The sequence below is a fragment of the Cimex lectularius genome, unplaced genomic scaffold (assembly GCF_000648675.2).
Source record: "Cimex lectularius strain Harlan isolate CLEC.00 unplaced genomic scaffold, Clec_2.1 scaffold111, whole genome shotgun sequence".
Taxonomy (NCBI): domain Eukaryota; kingdom Metazoa; phylum Arthropoda; class Insecta; order Hemiptera; family Cimicidae; genus Cimex; species Cimex lectularius.
This window is the reverse complement of record NW_019392681.1, coordinates 288,447-311,336: the sequence shown is the minus strand read 5'-3', so window position 1 is coordinate 311,336 and position 22,890 is coordinate 288,447. Positions and strand designations below refer to the sequence as shown.

Sequence of the window (22,890 nt, the reverse complement as noted above, 5' to 3'; positions counted from 1 at the left end):
GACCAATTCGAAGTGGGGTCGAATCCCTCTCGTGCCATTAACTTTTTTTCATCTCAACTAAAAACCTTAATTAATTGTCATGTATTAATTGGTCAAGCGGACCACGAAAGTAGTGAATTAATCATTGTGTAAATATGTTCGTTAATTTATAATTATTTTAGTGTGATTTTTTCTTTGACTTTGTTGTGATATATGTGATTAATATTCTATGGCACTGCTCAATTTAATTGAAAGACTTTATGGCAAAAAAGTATTAAGCCGGAGCCAAGTCTGTATAATATAAAAACGTAAAATTATGTACTTAAAAAAAAAGTATTTGTGAATGTACTAAGTATTTACAGCATGCTAATTCGTTGTGTGTGTTTTTTTGTGTATTGGAAAGTCCATTAATCAGTAAGCAAGGCAATCTATGTTTCCTCCCATATTAAATGATACAACGATGATGTCGGGCTCATTGCTTTATTGCAATTGTTCAATGAAAAAGCCAACATCGGTTTATCCGATTTTCAATGCCGATTTTAGATGCGTCCGGTCAGATCTGGCTTTAAAGTGTACGAATGAATTCACCGCAGGAATTCCATTTACTTGAGCAAAACAAGGCGACTTTCGCTCCGACTGGCGGTATCACAAAAGTCGTTTTTAAAATTGGATGCCCACAACGAGAAAGATAATTGGGGCTAGTTTTTAACTTTGCTTCCAATCGGGAACGTTGGTTGTTATTTTCTCTTTTGTTGTAAAAGGAAAAAATAATGTAAAATTTAAACCAAAGAATTAAGAATTCCCACAATAAAGATGTAAACTTTTAAAAGATTTTGAACATTGGGAAATTTATTTATGTTCTGGATTCGAAAGTATAGTTTTATGTATTANATTATTTATTAAATTATTATTATTACTAAATTTAATTATTTTTATCAGCTTATGCTTAATTAATTGTGTAATTATTATTATTATTTAAATTCAAATTACGTCTTTTAGTTTACTTCCAGTTTAAAAGTCTTTAAAATAATCAATAAAAAGAGAATAAGAAAGAGGGACATTCATAAAATGAGAGATAAATAGAGAAATTTTTGGTGGAGAATAAAAATAAATAGGAAATAAGTACGCAATGGTTTTCCGACAAAAAGAGTAAATCAGCATCTCAAATATTTTAGATTAATAATATTATCCTTGGTCAAAGAGATTGTGTATGTGTGTATTAGGAAGAGAAAGACAGAGAAAGAGAGTAATAGTGAATTTAAAAGAACAACAATGAAGAAGAATGGTATAAGTCAAATATAGAAAGATTGAAAGGAAAAAGAGAGTGGGAGGGAGGAAGGAAAGAGTGGGATAAAATGAGAGAGGGAGAAAGAGAGAGGGTGCGATGAGGCGAGAAAGTAAGAGAGAGGGAGAAAAGAAACAGCAGAAGAACAAGAGACAGAGAAAAAAGTGAAAGGAAAGGGGGAGAGAGAGAAAATGAGAGGAATGAGAAAGAGACAGAGAGAGTGGGAGGAAATAGAGAGAGAAAATAAGAGGAATGAGAGAGGGAGAGAGAGAAAGAGTGACAGGAAAGAGACAGAGAGATTGAGAGGAAAGGAAGACCAAAAATGAGAGGAAAGAGAGAGGGGGAGAGAGAGACAGAGAGAGTGGGAGGAAAGAGAAAGAGAAAATAAGAATAATGGGAAAGGGAGTGAGAGAAAGAGAGAGTAAGAGGATATATATACATGTAGTGAGAGGGTAAGAAGATTGATTAACAATTAATTTATTAACATACACGCAAAAGTTAGGTATCTAGGAACTTTCTTACACTTAACGTCTAATTACAATTATAATATGTGTTTATAGTAGCAACAGACATAAAATAGAAATAATAAATTTAACGACAATGAAGGAAATAAATAAACTGGGAATAATTTGAACTTATAATTTATATTTTAATACAGAGCATATTAGTGTTCAGTAACAAAATCAGATATAGATTTTTCGTAAGATTCTTAAAAACTAGATTACAACCTTCTTGGAGTTGGAAAATAAGTTTACGATAAAAAAAAAGAGAGAGAGGGAGTGAGAGAGGGAGAGGAAAGCGAGAGCAACAGAAAAGAGGAAAGAGATAGAGAGATAGATAGGTAGAGATAGAGATAAAGAGAGAGATAGAAAGAGAGAGAGAGAGAGAGAGAGAGAGAGAGAGAGAGAGAGAGAGAGTGAGAGAGAGAGAAAGGGAGCACTGAGAGAGAAAGAGAGAGGGGTGAGAAGAAAGAGGAGGAGAGAGAAAGAGATATGGAGAAAGGAAGATATAATATACAATTAGATGACGGACCGGGTGACAAGTGGAAAGAGCAAGTAAGTTAAAGCCTTTATTATCAGCCATGATCATGATTATTAGAAAAACACTTTTTAACACAAGTTTTATAAAATCGATCCTAATTTAAAATTTAATGTAATTTACATGACTGAAGACTTGAACTTTGAATTTAAAAAACGAACTATTAGGGTACGGGGTTAAATGATGAATTTGAATTAAAAAACCGTGGCCGATAGAGAAGAGGGAAGAGATGTATATGATATTTTTAGATTATTGTGAAAGAAAGGTAACGTACGGAAAAGTCCACATACTCTCATACCCTGAAAAGTTCGAAAAAACTCAACAATACCCCCTGTTACCGATCTGTTTCGGCACTTTTTTCCTTTCGTGAGCGGTCAGAGAAGGTTCGGGCCACGGATTCGTCGCTGGTAAAAGTCAAGGATCCAGGTGACCTGGTAACAAGTTACTTTCACCTCAAGAGCACTTTCACCAGGCCGAAAATCCCCTTCCATCCACCATCCACCATCCACGGAACCCGCCCCCTCTTCAAGCTAGTGGCATAATGTCACTGCCAAGGCTTCTCGGCCGTGGCCCGGAAGCATCTCGATTACTCTCACCTGATGTGTTACGAAGTCAAGGTCGGTTGGAGGTAACGGTAAACGTCAGTATGTTGAACTCTGGCACATTGACAATCGGATAGTACGACAAAATACAACAGTTTATTTTAAATATTTAATTGTATAGTTTTATAATGGAAGAAATATGTAAATTATATCCACCTAGAAAAACTTCTTTTTAGAAAATGGACTTGTTAAACGATAATCAAACAGAGTTTTTAAATGCTACAATCGTTAAATATCACTAGATAGGACAATTTATCTATCATGGTTTCTATGGTCATTGAACGACCGAATGAGAATGTGGCAATTGTGTAAACAAATTAAAAGTGTAAAACAAGAAAAAAAAATTTCAATAGTTAGTTTATGATGTGTTGGTTAGTTACCGTTAGTCAATGATTTTTCGGAGATCGTGAGATGCGGCCTGGTATGACGTAGCTTTTAGAAAAACATTTAATCGAGCCTACGTTTCGATCTTTATTGAGATCATCATCAGCTCTCAAAGTGTTTGTTTTCTGCGAATTGTGTCATTCTTGTGACTCTCGACACGACACAGAAGAATGCCACAATTACACAGAAAACAAACACTTTCAGCCCTGATGATGATCTCAATAAAGATCGAAACGTTAACACGATAAAGGAAATGTTTTTTTAAAACCCAAGTCACACCAGACCGCATCTCACGATCTCCGAATAATAATTTATGATGTATGTTATCTTACATATACACATATCGTTTTTTTAAATGTAATCTATATACTCAGGTAGTCAGCATACGAGGCTAGCATACCCCATGTGGTCTCGTAAAGAACTCAAGCTACAAAAAAATTAACTATCTTGTTTTAGCGTAAGCTGCACATGTAACCATCGCAATAGTTACAGATATTTACAATTTTTATTACTTACATTAAATTATTACATTTGATTAGATTTTCCTTGAAATAATATAAACCAGCATTAATGCTTACTTCTAGAAATGGATCAATTATAATTCTGATGAGTCTAAGAAGTAGATATTTCACCAAAATAAAAAAAAAATTTTGTTACAGAGGACTGCAGTCCGAGTTCAAAAACAAAACAAAAATCCAAAAGACTTTTTGAAGCAGATAGGGAATTGGGAATTTATAAAAATGTAACCAATTGGAGTATTTGTATTATAACTAATCTTCACTTGTTTTTAACGTCAGATATTTTATGTCTCAGAGCGAAATTTAACAAAATATTAAGCATTACTTTAGTTCTAAAGTAAATTGAACGTACTGACAAAACTTCTGCAAATTCTAAACTAAATACGCGCAGTTTTCCTGAAAAAAATTTCGTTACGGTGATAACTAAAGTTGAATGTCTTTTTACTTTTCTCTTCTTATCCGTTGAAAGTGACAGCTTGAGTAACTGGCATCACACTGATTTTTATAAAGCTCGCATTGGAATGAAGTAACGATTTCATTCTAATTGCATTGACGTCGGAATTTCGCTTTCTATTATTATTAGCGTTATTAAAAGAAGTATGGAATTCTCCTTTTAAAAGTGAAAACATGCTAGATATAGATTTCATTTCTTGTTTCGTATTAGATTGAGAGATTTTCACGTTGAAGTCCATGTCGTGATGGCCCTGTATCTATACTTGAGCAGGATCAAACAACAACTCAAAATAATAGAAGACGTGGACAAAGTTCAGAGGTATCAGCCAATACCTAAGACACAGGAAACTCATGGTGAAACAACCAACAATAATCCGGGGATTAATAAGGTTATACACTTGCATATGCATGAATCGGTAGATTCAATACTGACTTCTTTTGTAGATAATGTAATGAGAAAGACAAAAGTAGAAACCATATTATCTTTGAATGCACCGCTCAATGTAGACATATCCCAGGATACCAAGAAGACACAAGAAAATAATTGCACCAATGACAGTTGATTTACTTACTTCTTAAACTGAAGATTGAGTAAATTGAATTGAATTAAGAAACTCAGAAAAATAGCACCCCGCTTCCTAGTATCTTCTTATTATCATCCACAACAACATCATCATTATCATCATTATCTGCGCGTGATGTACCTGTCTTTTGAACACATTTTAATATGAGAACGTGTCCCCCTTTTATTATTGTTGATTTGTATAACCGTAAGTTTCTGTCATGTTAACGTTTTGTGTCTTGATATATTTAAGTTTTTAAGTATATTTTAGTCCTTCCTAAACGTTATACAGAGAAGAAAAGGGAGTGAGAAAGAGAAAGAGAAAGAGAGAGAGAGAGAGAGAGAGAGAGAGAGAGAAGGGAGAAAAGCAAAAGAGAGAGAATAGGAGAGAGAGAGAGAGAAGGAAGAAAAACAAAAGTGAGAGAGAGTGCGATTGAGGGGAGAAAAGCAAAAGAGAGAGAGAATAGGGGAGAGAGAGAGAGAGAGAGAGAGAGAGAGAGAGAGAGAGGGAGAGAGAGAAGGAAGAAAAGCAAAAGAGAGAGAATAGGAGATAGAAAGAGAGAGAGAGAGAGAGAGAGAGAGAGAGAGAGAGAGGTTTTTAAGGTTTTTTTAACTCACACAAATTTAGTTCTCGTAGACCTTCCTTCCACTAACGTTAAATGTACATTTCACTATTTAGATAATTAATGAAAACACGTTTCGTATTTACGCTTGTTTTTTTAAATAAAAAAGAAAAGTTTTGTAAATTGTTTACTAAACATTTGGCAATACGAAATTTTTTGGTTTATAAATGTATAAAATAATATTTATCTAGATATAACAACGAATAAAAATTATTTAAAAAACGATACAAACTTTGACAAGAATTTCTGAGAGTTAGACTTGACTTTAATTTAACTGATTAGTTAATTTTTTATTTGAGATTTTGAGAATGCACCAAAAAAACATAATTTCCATTATAGTTTACAATTTATGTTTATATGATTTTCTGTTGTTTTTTTTTCATCAAAATATTTTCTTTTGAAAGTACGAAAACTCCTCTCAGAGGAAATACTGTTCGGAACATTATAAGATTTTTGAGAGTTTTAATTGACTTTAACTTAATTTATTAGTTAGTTTTTAGTTTACGTTTTAGAGAATGCAACAAAACAATTTGTTATATAGTTTACAACTTATGTTTTCATCGATGATTTTCTGCTGTTTATTTTCCATCACAATATTTTCTTTTGAAAGTACGAAAAATACTCTCAGAGGAATACTATTCGGAACATCATGTTGGTAGCTTTATGCTAGTAATTAAGAAAGAGTTGTCGTATGTTTTTGGTTCTATGTTCTATGAATAGAAACTTTGAATATATTCTTTTGTCTTAAGTAAAATATTATAATTTCTTTATTATATTTAACAAAACAAATAGATAATTAGATTGTTTAGAGTGTATAGTTTTAAACGTTATTGATGTGATCGTAATTTTTTGTAATTTTTTGTATCAGAATATATTTATGCTCTTACATTCATCATAGTACTATCGCTGACGGTATTTCATGAGAGATAGATAGATAGATAGATAGATAGATAGATAGATAGATAGATAGATAGATAGATAGATAGATAGATAGATAGATAGATAGATAGATAGATAGATAGATAGATAGATAGATAGATAGATAGATAGATAGATAGATAGATAGATAGATAGAGAGAGAGAGAGAGAGAGAGAGAGAGAGAGAGAGAGAGAAGGAGGGAGAGAGAGAGAGAGAGAGAGGGACAGAGACAGACAGACAGAGAGATAAAGAAAGCGAGAGAGTGTTTTAGAATACCGAAAACATTAAAAATAACAGGGACAGTCAATGGATGGATAGGCAAACCATGATGATCGAACACATCAGTACTAATTTAATAAATATCTCATACTAGTTTTAAAAATGGTTAAAAAAAGTGAAAAACCAGCAAATGAAGTTCAAGGGGGGGGGGAACCCTTCCGCGAGCTCAATTATTTCGATTTTAGCGCAAATGAGATCGCTTTACGAGCCTGCACTGTAAAACAGTTTTGAAATATTTAGACCAGTGGATTAAAAGAGATAAAAAGGTTCGAAGAGGATTTTTAACCCGGTCTACTCAAATATTGATAGAATAGTTAGTTTATAGGGATGAGCCAAGATGAAAGTTTCAGATCCAAACGTTTCCGCCGTGTCCCCCGATGGCCTTTAAATATTATGTTGTATTTCGGAAAGAAAATATCTCCTCCCTTTCTAAGTCGTCGGGAAATAAGCGATTCCGGTTATACTTAGAACTGACAGTACTGTTAAAAAAATTATACACAATTATAAAAATTTGAATTTAAACAATAAAATCCGTTCTTCATACCAGTATATATTTTTTTTACATCAAAACTTTATATAAAGGTCGTGTGTGTCAGTTACATGGAAAAACACTATACTTAGTGTATTTTCCATCTAACTGATCCGTAACCTAATATCTGACGTTAATAAGATTGGTAAGATAATATTGTTATTGCGTTGTAAGAATTTCGTTCAAATAATAATATTATATTTTATTTTTCAAGAAGACTATACAGAATGTCATTTTTATATGGCCCGGCTGAATTTCTCTTGAACCAATGACGCTATCAGAAAAATTAATATGTTTTAGTCTAGTTTCAAATTTTTACCTTTTATCGTGGAAAAGTTATGCAGGGGGCCCAGTTCAGCTACAAAAATCCTGTCACATCATTTAAAAGAGAGAAAGAGTTTTTTACGCTGAAAACAATGGTGCAATCAGATTTTAAATTGGTCAAAAAATTAGTTATATAAAAAAAACTACCGGCTACGTAATTTCGACGAGAAGCTGAGTATTTTACTATATGTATGTGTAAATCCGAATTCCTCTTTTTGAAATGTTGGAAGGATTTTAGTGTATGATATGATACTATATGTATTTAGTGAAGTGATGTTTAAAAAAAAATAAATTAGAGATGCACCCTGAACTTTTAAGCAGTCTCGCTCTCATCTTGCCCAAGGACTTCGGGACTGTTTATGACAGGCATTCCTTGAACAAATGTCGAGTTGGGAGGCTGAAGAAAATGTTCGTCCATACATGAACAGATGAATCCAAGTTTACCTCTAATGGCATACTAAACCGTTGGAATTTTCGAACGTGGGCAGAGGACAATCCGAGAGTATCGTACTCGGGTAGTTCACAGTATCATCGCTTAGTTGGTTGTGGGCTTATTTCTACGAAAATAATTTAAATGGTGCTCAGTTCAATTTTTTGAGGGAGGTTTTACCATCACTATTAGATGTTGTTCCTCTGCAACAATGACAAATAACGATTCTCAAGCTTGATGTATGCCCCGCACACAATTCAACCGTCACTTCCGGGATACGACCTCATGGCCCGACGTACTGGCTTCCTCCGTCACCCACTTAACTCCACTTGCCTAATTTCTGTGGGGACATTAAAAAACAGTGTCTGCGCCAATCATAACCGAGCAACCTCAGTTGAAGAACTGCGGCAAAGGATAGAAAATGTTTGTCAATCTATCTATCTATCGCTATGAGCACGGGTGAAGAGTGGTGAACAGGAGCAAAAACCAAATGGCTGTTTTTTTTCAACCTTTTTGCCTTAACTTCGCCATTTTTGACCAATTTAAAATCCAATTGCACCATTGTTTTCAGTGTAAAAAATCCTTTAAAACGATATGTCAAGATATATAGGTTAGAAGATGGAATAATCCATTACGGCACATTCTGCAAACAAGCAGAGGAGACACCAACACACCTACTAACAAACTGTGGTGCTACACTTGCCCGCAAGAGGAAGCGCTTTGGGGTGTACAATGTGCCATAGAAGAGATTCAACCACTGAAACCGGGCCTACTAATCAAGTCCTTTGATGAAGTAGGACTCACCCGTGCGCTTTAGGCAGAGAACGGGGGATACAATAGCTCTTAAAGGGCGCAGTATATTACACCCCGACTAATACATCTACGTACACATGTGGTTTCTATTTGAAATTTTGAAATTCCCCTGGGCCTGAGGTACCCTGTTTAATTTTTTTGCAAAAAAAGTTAAAATTTGAAACCAGACTAAAAAATATTAAACAGGTTTGTTTGTTGATTACGACATTGGTTCAAGAGAAATTCAGCCAGGCCATCTAAAAACAACACCCTCTATAAAAGCAAATTATACTTTCTCTAAATGAAATTGAACATTTTCTTAACCAAATAATAGTTATACTTACTTACATTACGAATGAATTACAATTGTAGAATATTTTTGCCTAAGAATTCTTCTATTTTGTTTATTTATTATTCAAATACAACTGATGGTAGATATTATGTTATATTAAGGTGCTTGAAAGCATTCCGTAAAAATTAGAAATTAGACTAAAAATATTGAAATGTATTTTTTTATAGCATCATTGTTCACGAGAAATTCAGTCAGGCCATCTAAAAAGCACACATTGCATAGGTCAAATGAGTATCAAAACGAATAGAAAATATTTTTTTTATAATGTAACCGAATTTTGTCCTTTTCCCATGATAATTAAATAAAAACAAGGCCAAAAAACAATAATAAGATTTTTTTAATAAGAATTAAATTTTGTCTTATTTATTTTAAAAGTTTATTATTTATATTGTAGGTTATTGAACGGTGTACTGCAACATGAAATTTTATTTTTTAAGAAAAACCTTTTTTGATTAGTTATTTATGTATTACAGACATTTATGTACACTTTTTCCAATCAATTTAATCTTGTATCATTTTTTTCTTTTAAAAAACATTTTACATTTTTCATAATTTATAATATGTTTGTTATTATTTATGTGCTGTGAAAGGCCTGGGTCATTATATTTTTTTATGCTGTTTTGATGTTGGTATAATCTACTTTTTAAAATTTTAACTGTTTTTCCTATCTGTCTTTTTACAGTTACACGTGAGCAAATATACAACATTAGAATTATGCATTTTATCATTTATATAAAGGTGGTAGACGATTCCATATTTTATTATAGAGACATATACAGGAAAAACAGTTAATTTGTTAAAAATATATCATACTAATATACATGTAGCATAAAATAGAATAAAATGACACAGGTCTTTCACTACACTTAGATGGCAACAAACATATATAAATTTGAAAAATATAAAACGTATTTTATAAGAAAAAATAAGAAAAGATTAAATCGGTTAAAAAAGTATACATAAATATCTATATTAATCATGTAAATTTGTAAAAATATATGGAAAAAGTTCTGCACAATATAATCATAATATAGATATGTAAAAATGAAAATATAATTACACAAAAATATAATTACACATTGTTGGGAAGTTCACTGGCTATGTAAATGCAATTCACAGTACAAATAATGCATATTTTAAGATTAAAAATGAATTTAAACAAAAATATTTTTTCATAGGATGATAAATTAACACTGAAGAAGGGGCTCATGGGGTCAAAAACGTTTTGTTAAAAAATAAAAATTGTATGAATTTCGGCTAGAATATTTATTTTAACCTTTTTTTTATTAAATTAATTACCCTTGTTACATATACGTTTTTCTTCCAAGTTGTAGTATTTTATTAGGTTCATTCGTATTTTGTTTTTTGATTTAACGGAATGGTTTTTTTATCTTGTGCATTATTTATGAGGAATCGATTAGAAAATCAAATAAAGCCTTAAGCTTCCTTCTTCCTGAAATTTACAAGTCTTTTGATTTAACAAATTTAAATAATAAAACACTGATTTGTTTAATCCATTCCATAGTGATGCATTATAGTTGGACATACGGAACCAAATTTGGTATGTAAAAGAGTAAAAAAGATAGAGATGCTTAAATTTCCTGGTCAGCGGTGGGGAGTGACTTTTCTTCTCGACCCCAGGAGGTGGTGGTTGATGATCGCGTTCACTTTCTTTGAGCCGTGGCAGAAGACGGTCTGGGGGGTAGAAGAGGTGTCAGAAGAAACTGGAGGGCCTCTCACTGTGGTTCTGCAGCTCAGCCCGCGAGCTCTCCCTGAAATGGGCGCCACCAACATCATCGTCATCAGTTTTCTCTCTCTAGTCTCAGCATCTCTCAGGCCACAGCAAGAAGCGTCGAAAGAGATTGAACAATCGATTCAGGTAAACTAATAAACCAAGTTTTTCTAATTATCCTGATAACAACGAATTGCTCTCGTTACTTCGTCCTTTTCTGTTTAATATCTAGTAGCTTTGTATTCCATTAGATTTTATTGATATACAAGGAGATATGAAAATGTCAAAATGTTTCACATCATAATCAAAGAAGATTGTTTTGAATAATATATTAATCTAGGAAATCTTATGTCGATTACCTTTGAAGGTTAGCTTAACTCATCTCACTTTTTCTGCTTGTCTCTGTCTCACTCTTTCTCTCTTGTCTACATTTCTTAATTTATTTTCCCCCCTCTATCTCTAGAGTTCTTTATATATATATTTTTTTTAAATAAATATTTAACTCTGTTTTCATGTGTATCTATGTATACTGCGTTATCTCTCTCTAGTTAGTCTGTCTGTGACTCACTCTCTCTCTCTCTCTATCTATCTCTTTCTCTTTTGTTCTCTTTCTATGAATTTATTAATCAACCCTCTAGCTGTTTTTATTTTCTTTCTTGGTTTTCTCTAAATATTTTTCTTCTATCTCTCTTCTACGTATACTTCCAAATTTCTCTCCCTTTCTACCTGTCTCTATCTGCCTGTCTCCTTCATTCTCACTCCTTCTCTTTCTCTTTCTTTTCCTTACTCTCTCCCTATATCGTTTTTTATATTTCTATTGTTACGTTTTCTAAGTGTCTTTCATTATATGCACTCTGTCATTCTTCTCTCTCTATCTCTCTCTTTCTTCCTGTCCTTTGTGTCTTTTTTCTCTCTCCGTCTCTCTCTACTTTTATCTCTTTTGTCTAATCGTTAATCCTTCAATAAGCTTCTCTTTCTCTTTCTTACTTTTTATCTCAATATTTCGTTATTATTCATTCAGCAATCTTTCCCCTTCCTAAAACATTTGCATTTCCTTCATTATTTCTCTCGTTCTCACTCTCACTCTCTTCTCACACACACACACACACTTTTTATCGAATTTTTTTTTATCCATTCATCAATATATTCCATACTAATAGTATTATCTCTCTCCATTTCCTCTCTTTCTTTTCGCAAGTCCCACCCGCACCCATATATATATATGTACACACACACACACACACACACACACACACAAAACCACGCAAACACCCTTGTTCTCTTTTCTCTCGCTATTTCGTAATAAGCACTACCCTATTGATTTATTCTTAAGTATCCACATTGTCCCCCTTCCACTGTCTCTTTTTTCTCTGTCACTCTCTATCCCTTCTCACTGTCCCGCTTGCTCTATTTTTCGTTCTGCCGTTTTATTTTACTATTTTTACATTTGCCCATATTTACGCATCTCTCTCTCTCTCTCTCTCCCTCTCTCTCTCTCTCTTTCTCTCTTTCCCTTTCTTTCTACCTGTATGATGACTTTTTTATTAAATCTTTTTATGGTGCATCTGACCATCTCAGACATCAGACACTCTCACTCTCTTTTTCTCCCTGTCTTTCCCTTTCATAATCACGATTTCCCCTTCTTTTTTTCCGTGCCTCTGTTTCGCTCTCACTTGTCTGTCTATTTTATGCTTTTATGATACTTAACTTGACGAAATTTTACAATCTGGGCCATGTCAGTGTTGACGGTGATTTCTAGGTCGTGTGAAAAAGCCGGATAAAAAAAATCATCACTCGAGACGAAGAGAGAGTGGTCCATTTCGGTAACGCAAGTAAGAAATTGAAATAAGTTTTGTTACACTTTGTACAATAAGTTTTTCCCTGTTTCTAAGCTTCCATTCCAGAAATGTATCCTTCATAGGTAGATCCGGTATTTTGTCACATTTGTCAGCAATATTGAATTGAGTTTTTTTTCTACCCTGATTTACAAAAATGTTGCTTTGTACGAGCTGTGTGTGTCATTGGGTTTGAAGATCACATATTTGGTTAAATTTGTCTTAAAACAAGAGGTAACGGTGAATGGCCGAAACGTGACATTGGGTCATCCGTCCAATCTCCTTACCAATCAGCATGTTTATAACGGTTTAAATTCATTAGTTTTCCTCGGGTGAATATAATATTTAAGCTTATCCTGAACGAATAAATTTTACCTAGAATAAATTACAATTAAAAATAAATTAAATATTCGTACAGTAGCTTTCGCAAATTATACAGTTTTGGTTAGGCAAAATTTTTGTCAATAAATTTAAAAAAAAAAAAAATCGTTTGTGTATGTTTCTTAGTGACTTGTTGTTTTATAATTTGTTGAAGTCGTGTCCAGCAGAATGAGGTACTTTAGAAAAACACCTTTTTCATTTTTTGCTGACGTTTCGACCTTTATTCGGGTCATCTTCAGGGCATAAAGTGTGGTACTATTCTTGGTAGTCATATTGGTTTTGTATCACAACACTCACACAAATCCAATAAGACACCAAAATTATAGCACCACAGTTTATGCTTGGAAGATGACCCGAATGAAGGTCGAAACGTAGGAACAAAATGAAAAAGGTGTTTTTCTAAACTACGTCATTCTTGACCGCTCCTCACGACTTCAATAAATTATAAAAATCGTCTGTTTTTCGAATGTAGAGTAATCAAGTTTATATTATTTAAATAATGTTTAGTTCAGTCTTAAGTAGATTTTGACTGGGAATGGAAGGAGCAGTTCAAACAATTTCCATCAAATTTACATTTGACATTATTACATGTCAGGGGTTTTTAGTTTGTTATATCGTTAATTATTTTTCAGGAACTGGTGACCGAGCGCAACGCGACCCAGAGGCTCCTCTTCGACGATATCTTCTTCGGCTTCTCGGACACGGACGCGGAGGAGAAGGAAACGCCATCGAACTGTTCTTGTAGTCAGTCTTTTTACTAGTCCCAAACCCTGGCCTTTCGAACATAATTTTCTTTCTATTCGAATTGAATTCGGAACGTCTTGAGTGACGAGTAGGGTATCAGAATTGAATTAATATTCTTCGGCGGTTCGATAGAATTGGTTTGAAATTTTGTCGGCAACTTATGGGCAAAAGCTGGCCAGCTCTTTGTGTAAAATTACAGCGAGAACGGTATAATTAAATACATTTACTATTTTTAAGCCTTTCATGCTTGAATGAGTTTCAATATTCTCTCGTTAAAAAAAGCCAACTTTAATCAGTAAGTGATTACGGTACCATTAATAGGAATTAATATATTGGGGCCGTCGGTGGCCACAACGGTTTAGGCATTGACACAGCGCTCATCACTGTAAGGTAAAGGTCCCGGGTTCGAATCCAGCGGCCCTCCATTCGATCCCGACACACTTACAAATGGGCTTTTTTTTCCAAAAACCGGCACCCTGAGGGTTGATATGACCTCTGCTGTTGCGGATCCTCGTTTAAAAAAAAAAACAAATAGGAATTAATAATACAAAGACTTTTCCTTTGTTCTGATTAATAATGACATTTAACCATTTCTGAACACATTTTTAATTATTTCATACAAACAAACCTAACGTGCTGGTATTAAAAAAATTAAATTACTAGGCGTTAATAGATAAGGTGATATGCTAATTACATTGATAAAATATAATTAAATTAATAAAAAAGAACACTTTAGGAATTAGCTTTAAATTAAATTAGAGTTGAACGTTTGTGAAGAGAATGTTCAGTTTAATTAATGAAATTTAACGCAACAAAGAATAAAATAACCGAGCTTCTGTATGAACATATACCATTTCTTGATTATGTCATTAACACCATCACCTTTTGTTTAGATACTTCTCTAATATTTCTTTCTAACAGAGTCACAGAATGGTTTAAACATTTTTTTATATTCCTTATACTTAAACCCACAGAATATGAAGAATTCTCAATAATAAATGAAGTGAAATATAGATTTATGACATCAAAGAGTAGACTTATGATGAAAAACTTTGGGGTTTACATTGATAAGTAACTCTTAACTGTTGGTTTTATCTTTGAGATATTTCTACATTCGAATGTTCGTGGTGAAATTCATATTAAGAGTAGATGTAGGGAAGATTGAAATCGAATGTTGGTATTGGACGGAAAGTGGACTATATGAGTCTAAAGTAAATGTTTCATATTAATGTTATTCCTGCTTTAGATGCAATATTTGTGTTGGTCCCCGAGCTCATAAACCTCGACCCCCCCCGCAAAGTAATACTCTCAGTGTTAAATTGCGTTTTCCAGGAAAATCCCAGGCGAACTGTCCCGGCCGTTTCTTCACTCGAGAAGAAAAAAGAAGAAGAAACTCGCGGCGTGGAAGCTCGGCCGAGCTTTTTACAAGCTTTCTTTCCCAGTGAAAGTCCTCTCGATGAAAGTGAGAACGCGTCAAGGTCGCTCTTTCATACTAATAAACAGTTTAAACTTTCATTAGGACAAAGACTGGCGCCTGATCTTAGGGGATTTTGCAGATTTTCTGGTGGTCTGCTTATGCTCGCTGGTTCGGTTTGTTAGGTGCATTTGGTCACTCGTCATCTTCAATGGTCTGTCAAGTAGCTATTTCATTCCGTGTTGTCCCTGTATATCTATCATTACTTTTCGTAATTTTTTGGTCGGCAAAGAGCAATTTTATATCCATAATTAAAAGGATCTTTGTGGTCCGATTGGCCAAATAACCTCTTTCAATTAATTAATCTTTATGTAAAGTATTGGTTGGAAAAAAAATGGCAAAAAGGAGGGGAAATTGAAAAAGTGAGTTGAGATGGGAAGTTGGTGTCCGAGTGGATCGAAGTCACGATAGTTCAAGTGGGAGAGCAGGGGCGTAATTAGCCGAAGGTCGTGGGTTCGAATCCCGCTCGTGACAATGACTTTTTTATCTCAACCGATACCTTACATAAAGATTAATTAATTAAAAGGATCATTGATGGTATAATACACTGTCCGAAAATTGAATGTAGCGAAAAAGCTCAAATCAGTCAACAAAAATCAACAACAGGTTGATTGCATGATCTGAACCCTAACCCTGAAAACTCACCTGTTTGAAATTGCCATAGCCTTTTCAACATTTTCTTATTTTTTCTGATTAACGTCCCTGCAAACATATCGGCCCATAGCCCGGTTTTCCCCTGGTCCGAAAGTGCAATTCTAATAATTGTGGAAACACTACGCCTTTGTTATTTTGTAACTTTGTCATCCTACTGGCAGGTGCTCACGGATTTGTTCGTGTTGTTGGCAGAGTGCGGACTGGTGAACCAAGAGATCAGGATTGTCGGTGGAAGGCCGACGGGGGTCAACAGATATCCGTGGGTCGCCAGATTGGTCTACGACGGCCAGTTCCACTGTGGCGGAAGCCTACTCAACGGTGATTATGTCCTCACAGCAGCCCATTGCGTTCGAAGGTAAAATCTCTCACAAAAAATATCTTGCAAATTCACAACTTCTCTCATAAAACAGGTTTATTTTGTCCAATTTCGTTGCCGAAAGGTTTTATAATTATTCAACACCAAAATAATGATTGACGGGATAAAACCCATAAAAACTATGATTTTGGATTATCTTTTTATTATAAAAAATGAACTGCTGCATAAAATATTACATTTATGCTTAAATGTGGCGTAGAAAATCACGCTCATTCTCTCTGTCTTCCTTTCTCACATTCTCTCTGTCTTTTCTTTCGAAATTTTTCTTTGTCTACTCTCATGCACTTTCCAAATCTTTCCTTCTCTCTTAATCTCTACCTCGATCTGCTCGATACTCTGTCATTATCCCCCACACACCCTCCCGAATTCTTTTTCGCCCACTCTCAATATTTCTCACTGTCTGGTAGATACAGATTTAGATATCTGGTAAGTAGATTGATCAAGCATCTAGCTTTTTATGTTTGCCATACACCTCACTCCCACTCTTCCTTTTTCATGATTACATCTCCCACTTCATCACTCAGTCAGTCACTCTCTCTCTCTCTCTCTCTCTCTCTCTCTCTCTCTCTCTCTCTCTCTCTATCTATCTATCTATCTATCTCACTAACCCTAAACTGGATACTACACTGTTCTGACACACCTTCCACATACATACTGAAATATACATTCTCTGTAAGCTTTTTCCTACGCTACTCTCTTCCTTAACTCTGAATTTTTCTCTATCATTATCTCTTGTTTATTTTTATCTAAATTCCGACCCCTCTTTAATTTTTTCTACATAGCTAATATATAAATATATAATCCAACAAGTAAATATGAGGAATCGTAATGATGATGACATAATTGTTTTGTTGTTGAGTTTTTAAGGATCATTATGATCAGAGATTTAAAAACCTTTAACTAATGCAATATTTTTTTATCAAGCCAAAGTACTTTATTAATTACTTTTTCCTGTTACAATAAAGCTAAATGATTAAATTTTTTTATTTCTGTTATAAATGGTGTTAATGGAACATTTAATCTCGTGTTGTTTTTAGGCTAAAGCGCTCTAAGATTAGAGTTATCCTAGGCGATCACGACCAGTACGTCACCACTGACAGCCCGGCGATTATGCGAGCCGTGTCATCAATAATCAGACACAGAAACTTCGACGTCAACTCGTACAATCATGACATAGCCCTCCTGAAACTGAGGAAGCCGGTGTCTTTCACCAAGAACATCCGTCCAGTCTGCCTTCCCAACTCAGGTCCGATTTGTTTCGTTCTCAACCACGTAAAACCTCCGTTCGTCCGCAAACACTCGCGAATGGGAGTTTTCCATTCTGCGCCTCCAGTCGCTTTCACTTTCGCTCCAGATGTAACCGGAATCTTTTGCTTTATTCAGCCGTAAAACAGCGTATGGTTGTTTTTTTACTATAAAAACAAATTGTGTAATATTTTTAAAACGAAATTTCAGTCAACTTCTCGTAAATCAATTTTTTTTTAAACTTTCATAGATAGAATATAGATTTAACTTGGAATATTAAGCACTTATGATACTAAAATGGAGTCAACTATAAAAATTAATGGGCAAATAAGATTTATTTTTTATTTATTTATTTACAATTTATTTTTTAAAACATGTAACAATTACCTTTGTAATTTAGCATAATGGAAAAAAAAGTAACGCAAGCTATACCACGTAACAATCCAGATCTGTAACTTTCACCTTTTTAACATCATTTATTTATTTATTTTTAAATCATCCTCTAAAATCAAGAATCTGGCATCTGAGGGCAATTGCAATTTCACTTTCGGGTGGTCGTAAAGGCCAGAGCCAAAACAGAAAGCTCAGCTGGACACGGTGAAAGTGACTGGAAAGAACAAAAGCGCGAAAACTTCTTCAGACCAGTTTATTAGTTGATAGGCTTAACTTAATATTTACTTTTATGCTTTTCAGCTTACAGTTAGATCTAAATCCATTATGTTATAATAGATTATCTTTAACCATTTTTTTCTTCCACCAAATGGAAACAATTTTAGATTAATTAATACTTTGTTAATAAGTACGCTACCTAACCGAATCTAGGCTAACTTGAATTATAATGCTAATTAATGGGTGAAACCGTGGTAGCCAAGTAGTTATGGTGTCCGACTCGTATATACCACATCCTGGGTTCTAATCTCAGCACAGCTTGTGGATTTTTAACTGGGAATAGTATGAAAGAAGCAACGATATTCCCTCCTGTATGACAGTAATTACATACATTACTTTTTACTTTGACTTAATGCAAACACTAGTTCTACATAACCTGACCCAACCACTGCCTACTGCACGCAAACATGGTCACGCCAAAAACATTTGGGTTCCTAGCCCGAAAGCATAGCCATGTTAAAAAATGGGAAAAATATATTCATCTGAATTTTACCCGAGTTAGATTGAAAGGGTGCTATTGGGGGGGATTGAAACGGCTATGCCAAGATGATCATGCTGTTGACTTATGAACAAGGCACCGAAAACAAGACAGTTTAAACTCATAACTCACTTCGTCCAAAGTCAATTTTAAATAAGTAAATATTCGAAATGTTTCAGCCATGGATCCTGCCGGCAAAGTGGGAACAGTGGTCGGATGGGGCAGAACTTCGGAAGGGGGCAACCTGGCCAACATTGTCCAAGAGGTTCAGGTACCGATTTTGACTCTGCAGCAGTGCCGCGCGACTAAATACAGGCCTAGCAGGATAACACCCAACATGGTCTGCGCCGGGAAAGGTATCCAGGACTCTTGCCAGGTAAAAAGCTTAACTTCGACTTTCTGCACTTTGACCACGGTTATCCTCATGTTGTCTTACAGGGTGACAGCGGAGGCCCCTTGCTGTTGAACACCGAGGGAGAAAAGTTCGAGATTGTTGGTAAGTACTTTGTGCCACTATTATATTTATCGTTCATTTTAAGAATACTGTTAACTATAAGCAGCTATAAAACCGAACAGTGATAATAATAATTAATTTTTTTCTTCTAATAGACTTCCTACACTCGCAGGACTTTTTCGCTTGAATTGCCTTGTTTGTTTTAAGGTTTTATTGCTTATTTTAAAAACTTTTATTTTTTAAATTTATTTTTCTGTATTTCACGGTTATTTATTGTATATCAGTCGGTTTTTTTAAACAAAAGATAAGAAAATGTTTTGAACAATTATACGAAATGAGATTGGATGTATAAAAAGTTACAAAAATTAAAAAATTCTTCTTGTATAATAGACAATTTGTGTTAGAAAAAACAAAGCAATTCTTTTAAAGCTATTGGATATGATCTTCTATATCCAACAAAAAAATGAAATTTTTGGGTTTCATCAGCATATCATACTTAATTCCTATGGATTTTATCGATTATAAACCATTTTACTACCATTGAAAAGCTAAATAATTGTACCTTCAAGTTATATGTTGTGTCATTATATTTAGAAAAAATGAGAAAAAATTCAGGAACTTTACAGGAACAGAAATAGTTTTATTTTATACTTTAAATTCTAGTTTATTAACTGAGACTATTTTTTTCCATTAAATTCAGTGTAGAGGATTTTTATTCCATTTTTCAAGATACAGTGTATAGAGTTCTAAGCTGTAAAATCGTCTGCAGTTTAAAAGTTGTCTGTAGTTTTGTAATTTTAAAATAAATATCGCGTTCACTTGAAGACGAAAAATTTGATAATTTTTTCACCAAAAAGCTGTTTTAAGGAGTACTTGGGAGCGAAAAAAAACCTATCAGCTTTATTTCGTTAATAAGTTAATTTAATTGTACATTATATTTTATTGAACAAATTTTTTTGGATGATAACGGTAACTTCGCTGTTGTTTATCACCATTTTCCTGAAGGCAAGCCTAGCGGGAAAACATCAGCGGACCAGAGATTGCCACTTTTTTATTTACCTATTATCTATTTCAAAACATTTATTTACACAGATTGAATTTTTTTTTCTTCCAAGGGATTGTTTCGTGGGGAGTTGGCTGCGGAAGGCCTGGCTACCCAGGCGTTTACACGAGGGTGACCAGTTATCTAAACTGGGTGAGACGTAACATGAAAGACGCTTGTGCTTGCGTCAGTTAGTGCTGTGAAAAAAACTACATTTCAAATTGTGAAGACTGAACTTCAGGAAAACATCGAAATAAAAAAACTCGTCTTACAGAGTGAAATTTTCTCGGATGTGATCTTCATTATAATTACTACTTATAAACTTTATTTCGATTAAATTTGCATGTGATTACTTAAATATATCAAAAAAATCAAAATATTTATATTTAATTTATTCAATTTTAGCTTTAAGGTTCCAACTCTCTTCTGTTAACTGTCACAATGCCAAAAATACCGTTTTCCTTGTTTTAGTGTAATTCAGTAGTGTAATAAATTAATTTGATAAGGATTTTTGTAATTTTAAATTTCTATAATTATATTTAAGGACCTCACTATATTTATAGTGCCTGGTGGTATTAGTCTACCATTATTCATTTATTAGAAAATTTTAATTTTAGGATAATAATTTGTTTCTTTTGTCTTCTAGTTTTAAACGCTCGCTATTTAATTGTTTTAATCTTAAACCTAAACAGATTTTGTACAGTTTTGAATCATTGTAAATAATGATATGTTTTAAACAATAATGATTTATGTTTTATTATCTTTTAAAGCGAAGCAATTAGATAAACCATCTTGATCTTGTCTGTTCAAAACATGTCACTGAAATATGTTAAGAAAAATATTTTCTTGTTTGTTAACAGTTTTTAAAAAAAAAATTTCTTTTTGATGTGAATGCAAATTGATTGCATATAAATGCAATAACTACTTTTACAACATTAAAAAAGGAAATTTTAAAATAGAAAATTCGTTTTCTTTATAAGAAGTATTCCTTTGTTTAAAATTATTGCCTGTTTCTTCTGATTTTCATATTATACCACTGTCAGTTATAAAAAAGGTGATCAGATTGGTCTCTATGAAATCAATAAAATGAAATACTTTCAAATATGAATCGCTCTTTTACATTTTAAATCCTACTAAATAGATTTAAAAAATCCAAAAATAAACGTATAAATATAGAGTAATCGAGGGAAAATGTGAGTGAGAGTGGGTGGCAGCGAAAAATAGAGAGACAGAGGGAGAAAGGAAAAGTGAGATAGATATATAAATGGGTAAATATATGTGTAGATAAATAGATGGATGGAAGGATGGATGGTTGAATACATAGCAAGAAATATAAATGATCGGAGGAAAATGGGAAAGAAAGCAAGTGAAAAAGAGAGAGGGAGACAGTGAGAGTGAGAAAGAAACAGACATATAGAGAGGGAAGGAGGGGGAAAGAGAGAAAGAGAGAGAGAGAGTCAGTTTGAGAGAAAGAGAGAGAGATGAAAAGAGGGAATGAAGCAGAAATATTGGATTGGGTGAAGTAGATAAATAGATGGATAAAGATATTAAAGATACGATTACGTAGATAAAAATTGTAACAAAAAAGCACAGAAGCAAAGATTGAGAGAAAAACATAAATAGAAAGAGAGAAAGAGAGAGTGAGAGGGAGAAAAAGAGAATGAGAGAGAGAGAGAGAAAGAGAGAGAGAGAGAGAGAGAGAGAGAGAGAGAGAGAGACTGTTTAAAAAATCTAGGCAGTGTGAACGATAAAATTTATAAGAAGTTGGACATACATTACTTTTTATTTCTTAAGCGATTTTTACGACTATCCTTTTACTTTCTTCACTTTTCATATTTGCGCAGCTGCATGAGAACGCATGCAGATTAGGTTAATTTGCTTTCTTGTTGTAGCAGTTTGTCAAACGTGACATCAAACGTCCCATCGATAGGCACAATTTTTGTTGTTGTTGCCTGTCACCTCAAAGATCATGCCCTCGAAGAAATCGGCTGAAAAGAAGCGATAGGTTATCAATAAAAAAACTGATAATGTGGCTCATTTTAAATATAGTTGTTCTGGACCAATACTCGTGTAGAATGAAAAATAATTATTGCACTGGCATGTTTTTCATAGGGTTTTGTTTATTGCTTTTTTGGCTATGGAATAATGCAATATTAAATAATTTACATTTTTGAATTTCGTTGTGAGATGTTCTAGCTATTCCTCAGACGTTGGAAAAAATAAGAATTGTGTATTGTGTAACGAGTTATGAGTATAACGAATTTTTTTTAAATTCTACTTGTTTTCCAGAATCCAAATTGGATAGAAAGACCTCCCCATCAAAATCTATAAAATAAAATATTTTACCACTTTTATCGCAGTGAAAACAATACAGGCGGTTATTCCGCTCCGAGGGATATAGATTTTAAAGCGTACACCCGTTATAAAGGGCTCGAACTGCAATGTTTTAATCCGAAGGGAAACGACATAGTTTCAGCTAATAAGTTCTCTTCACCTTCTGTTGTCTCAATTATCAAATTAGGCCTCAAGATTAACCTGAGCCACTTACGCCCCAGGCGCACTACATGCGCTTGTTTAATTTGCATCAGGCCTCTCACCCGTGCAGTTTGATGCTCCCGCTGGCTCTACGCAGCTCAAATTGATTTAATCAAGGTGAAAAGTTTTTTAGTTTAATTATTCATTGCATCCATCCAGGGAACCGGGCGTATGTTAAAGTTTAAATAAAGTAACTTGAAAC

The 22,890-nt window shown here is 33.8% G+C and overlaps 1 protein-coding gene across 2 annotated transcripts; it reads left to right on the top strand.

Annotated features, from left to right (window-relative positions):
- Positions 1-10,686: 10,686 nt before the first annotated feature.
- On the top strand, positions 10,687-21,063 carry LOC106668642 (trypsin-1-like). Of its 2 annotated transcripts, none has more exons than XM_014397578.2 (7): positions 10,687-10,948; positions 13,650-13,761; positions 16,082-16,207; positions 17,335-17,511; positions 18,837-19,033; positions 19,096-19,153; positions 20,227-21,063. In XM_014397578.2, the coding sequence occupies exons 1-7, from the start codon at positions 10,724-10,726 to the stop codon at positions 20,346-20,348; spliced, it is 1,017 nt and encodes a 338-aa protein (XP_014253064.2). In that variant the 5' UTR covers positions 10,687-10,723; the 3' UTR covers positions 20,349-21,063. The 2 variants fall into 2 exon arrangements, with proteins under 2 accessions (XP_014253064.2, XP_014253063.2); XM_014397577.2 differs by having other exon boundaries at positions 16,082-16,244; positions 17,303-17,511; positions 20,227-21,061.
- Positions 21,064-22,890: the final 1,827 nt, after the last annotated feature.

What these genes read in the sequence shown, in the direction of transcription:
- LOC106668642 (XM_014397577.2), top strand. Translation starts at nt 10,724, where the DNA reads ATGATCGCGTTCACTTTCTTTGAGCCGTGGCAGAAGACGGTCTGGGGG. An exon ending in GCCATCGAACTGTTCTTGTA is followed by an intron (nt 13,762 to 16,081) that starts GTCAGTCTTTTT and finishes TGTTGTTGGCAG; the next exon opens with AGTGCGGACTGGTGAACCAA. An exon ending in AGAAAAGTTCGAGATTGTTG is followed by an intron (nt 19,154 to 20,226) that starts GTAAGTACTTTG and finishes TTTTCTTCCAAG; the next exon opens with GGATTGTTTCGTGGGGAGTT.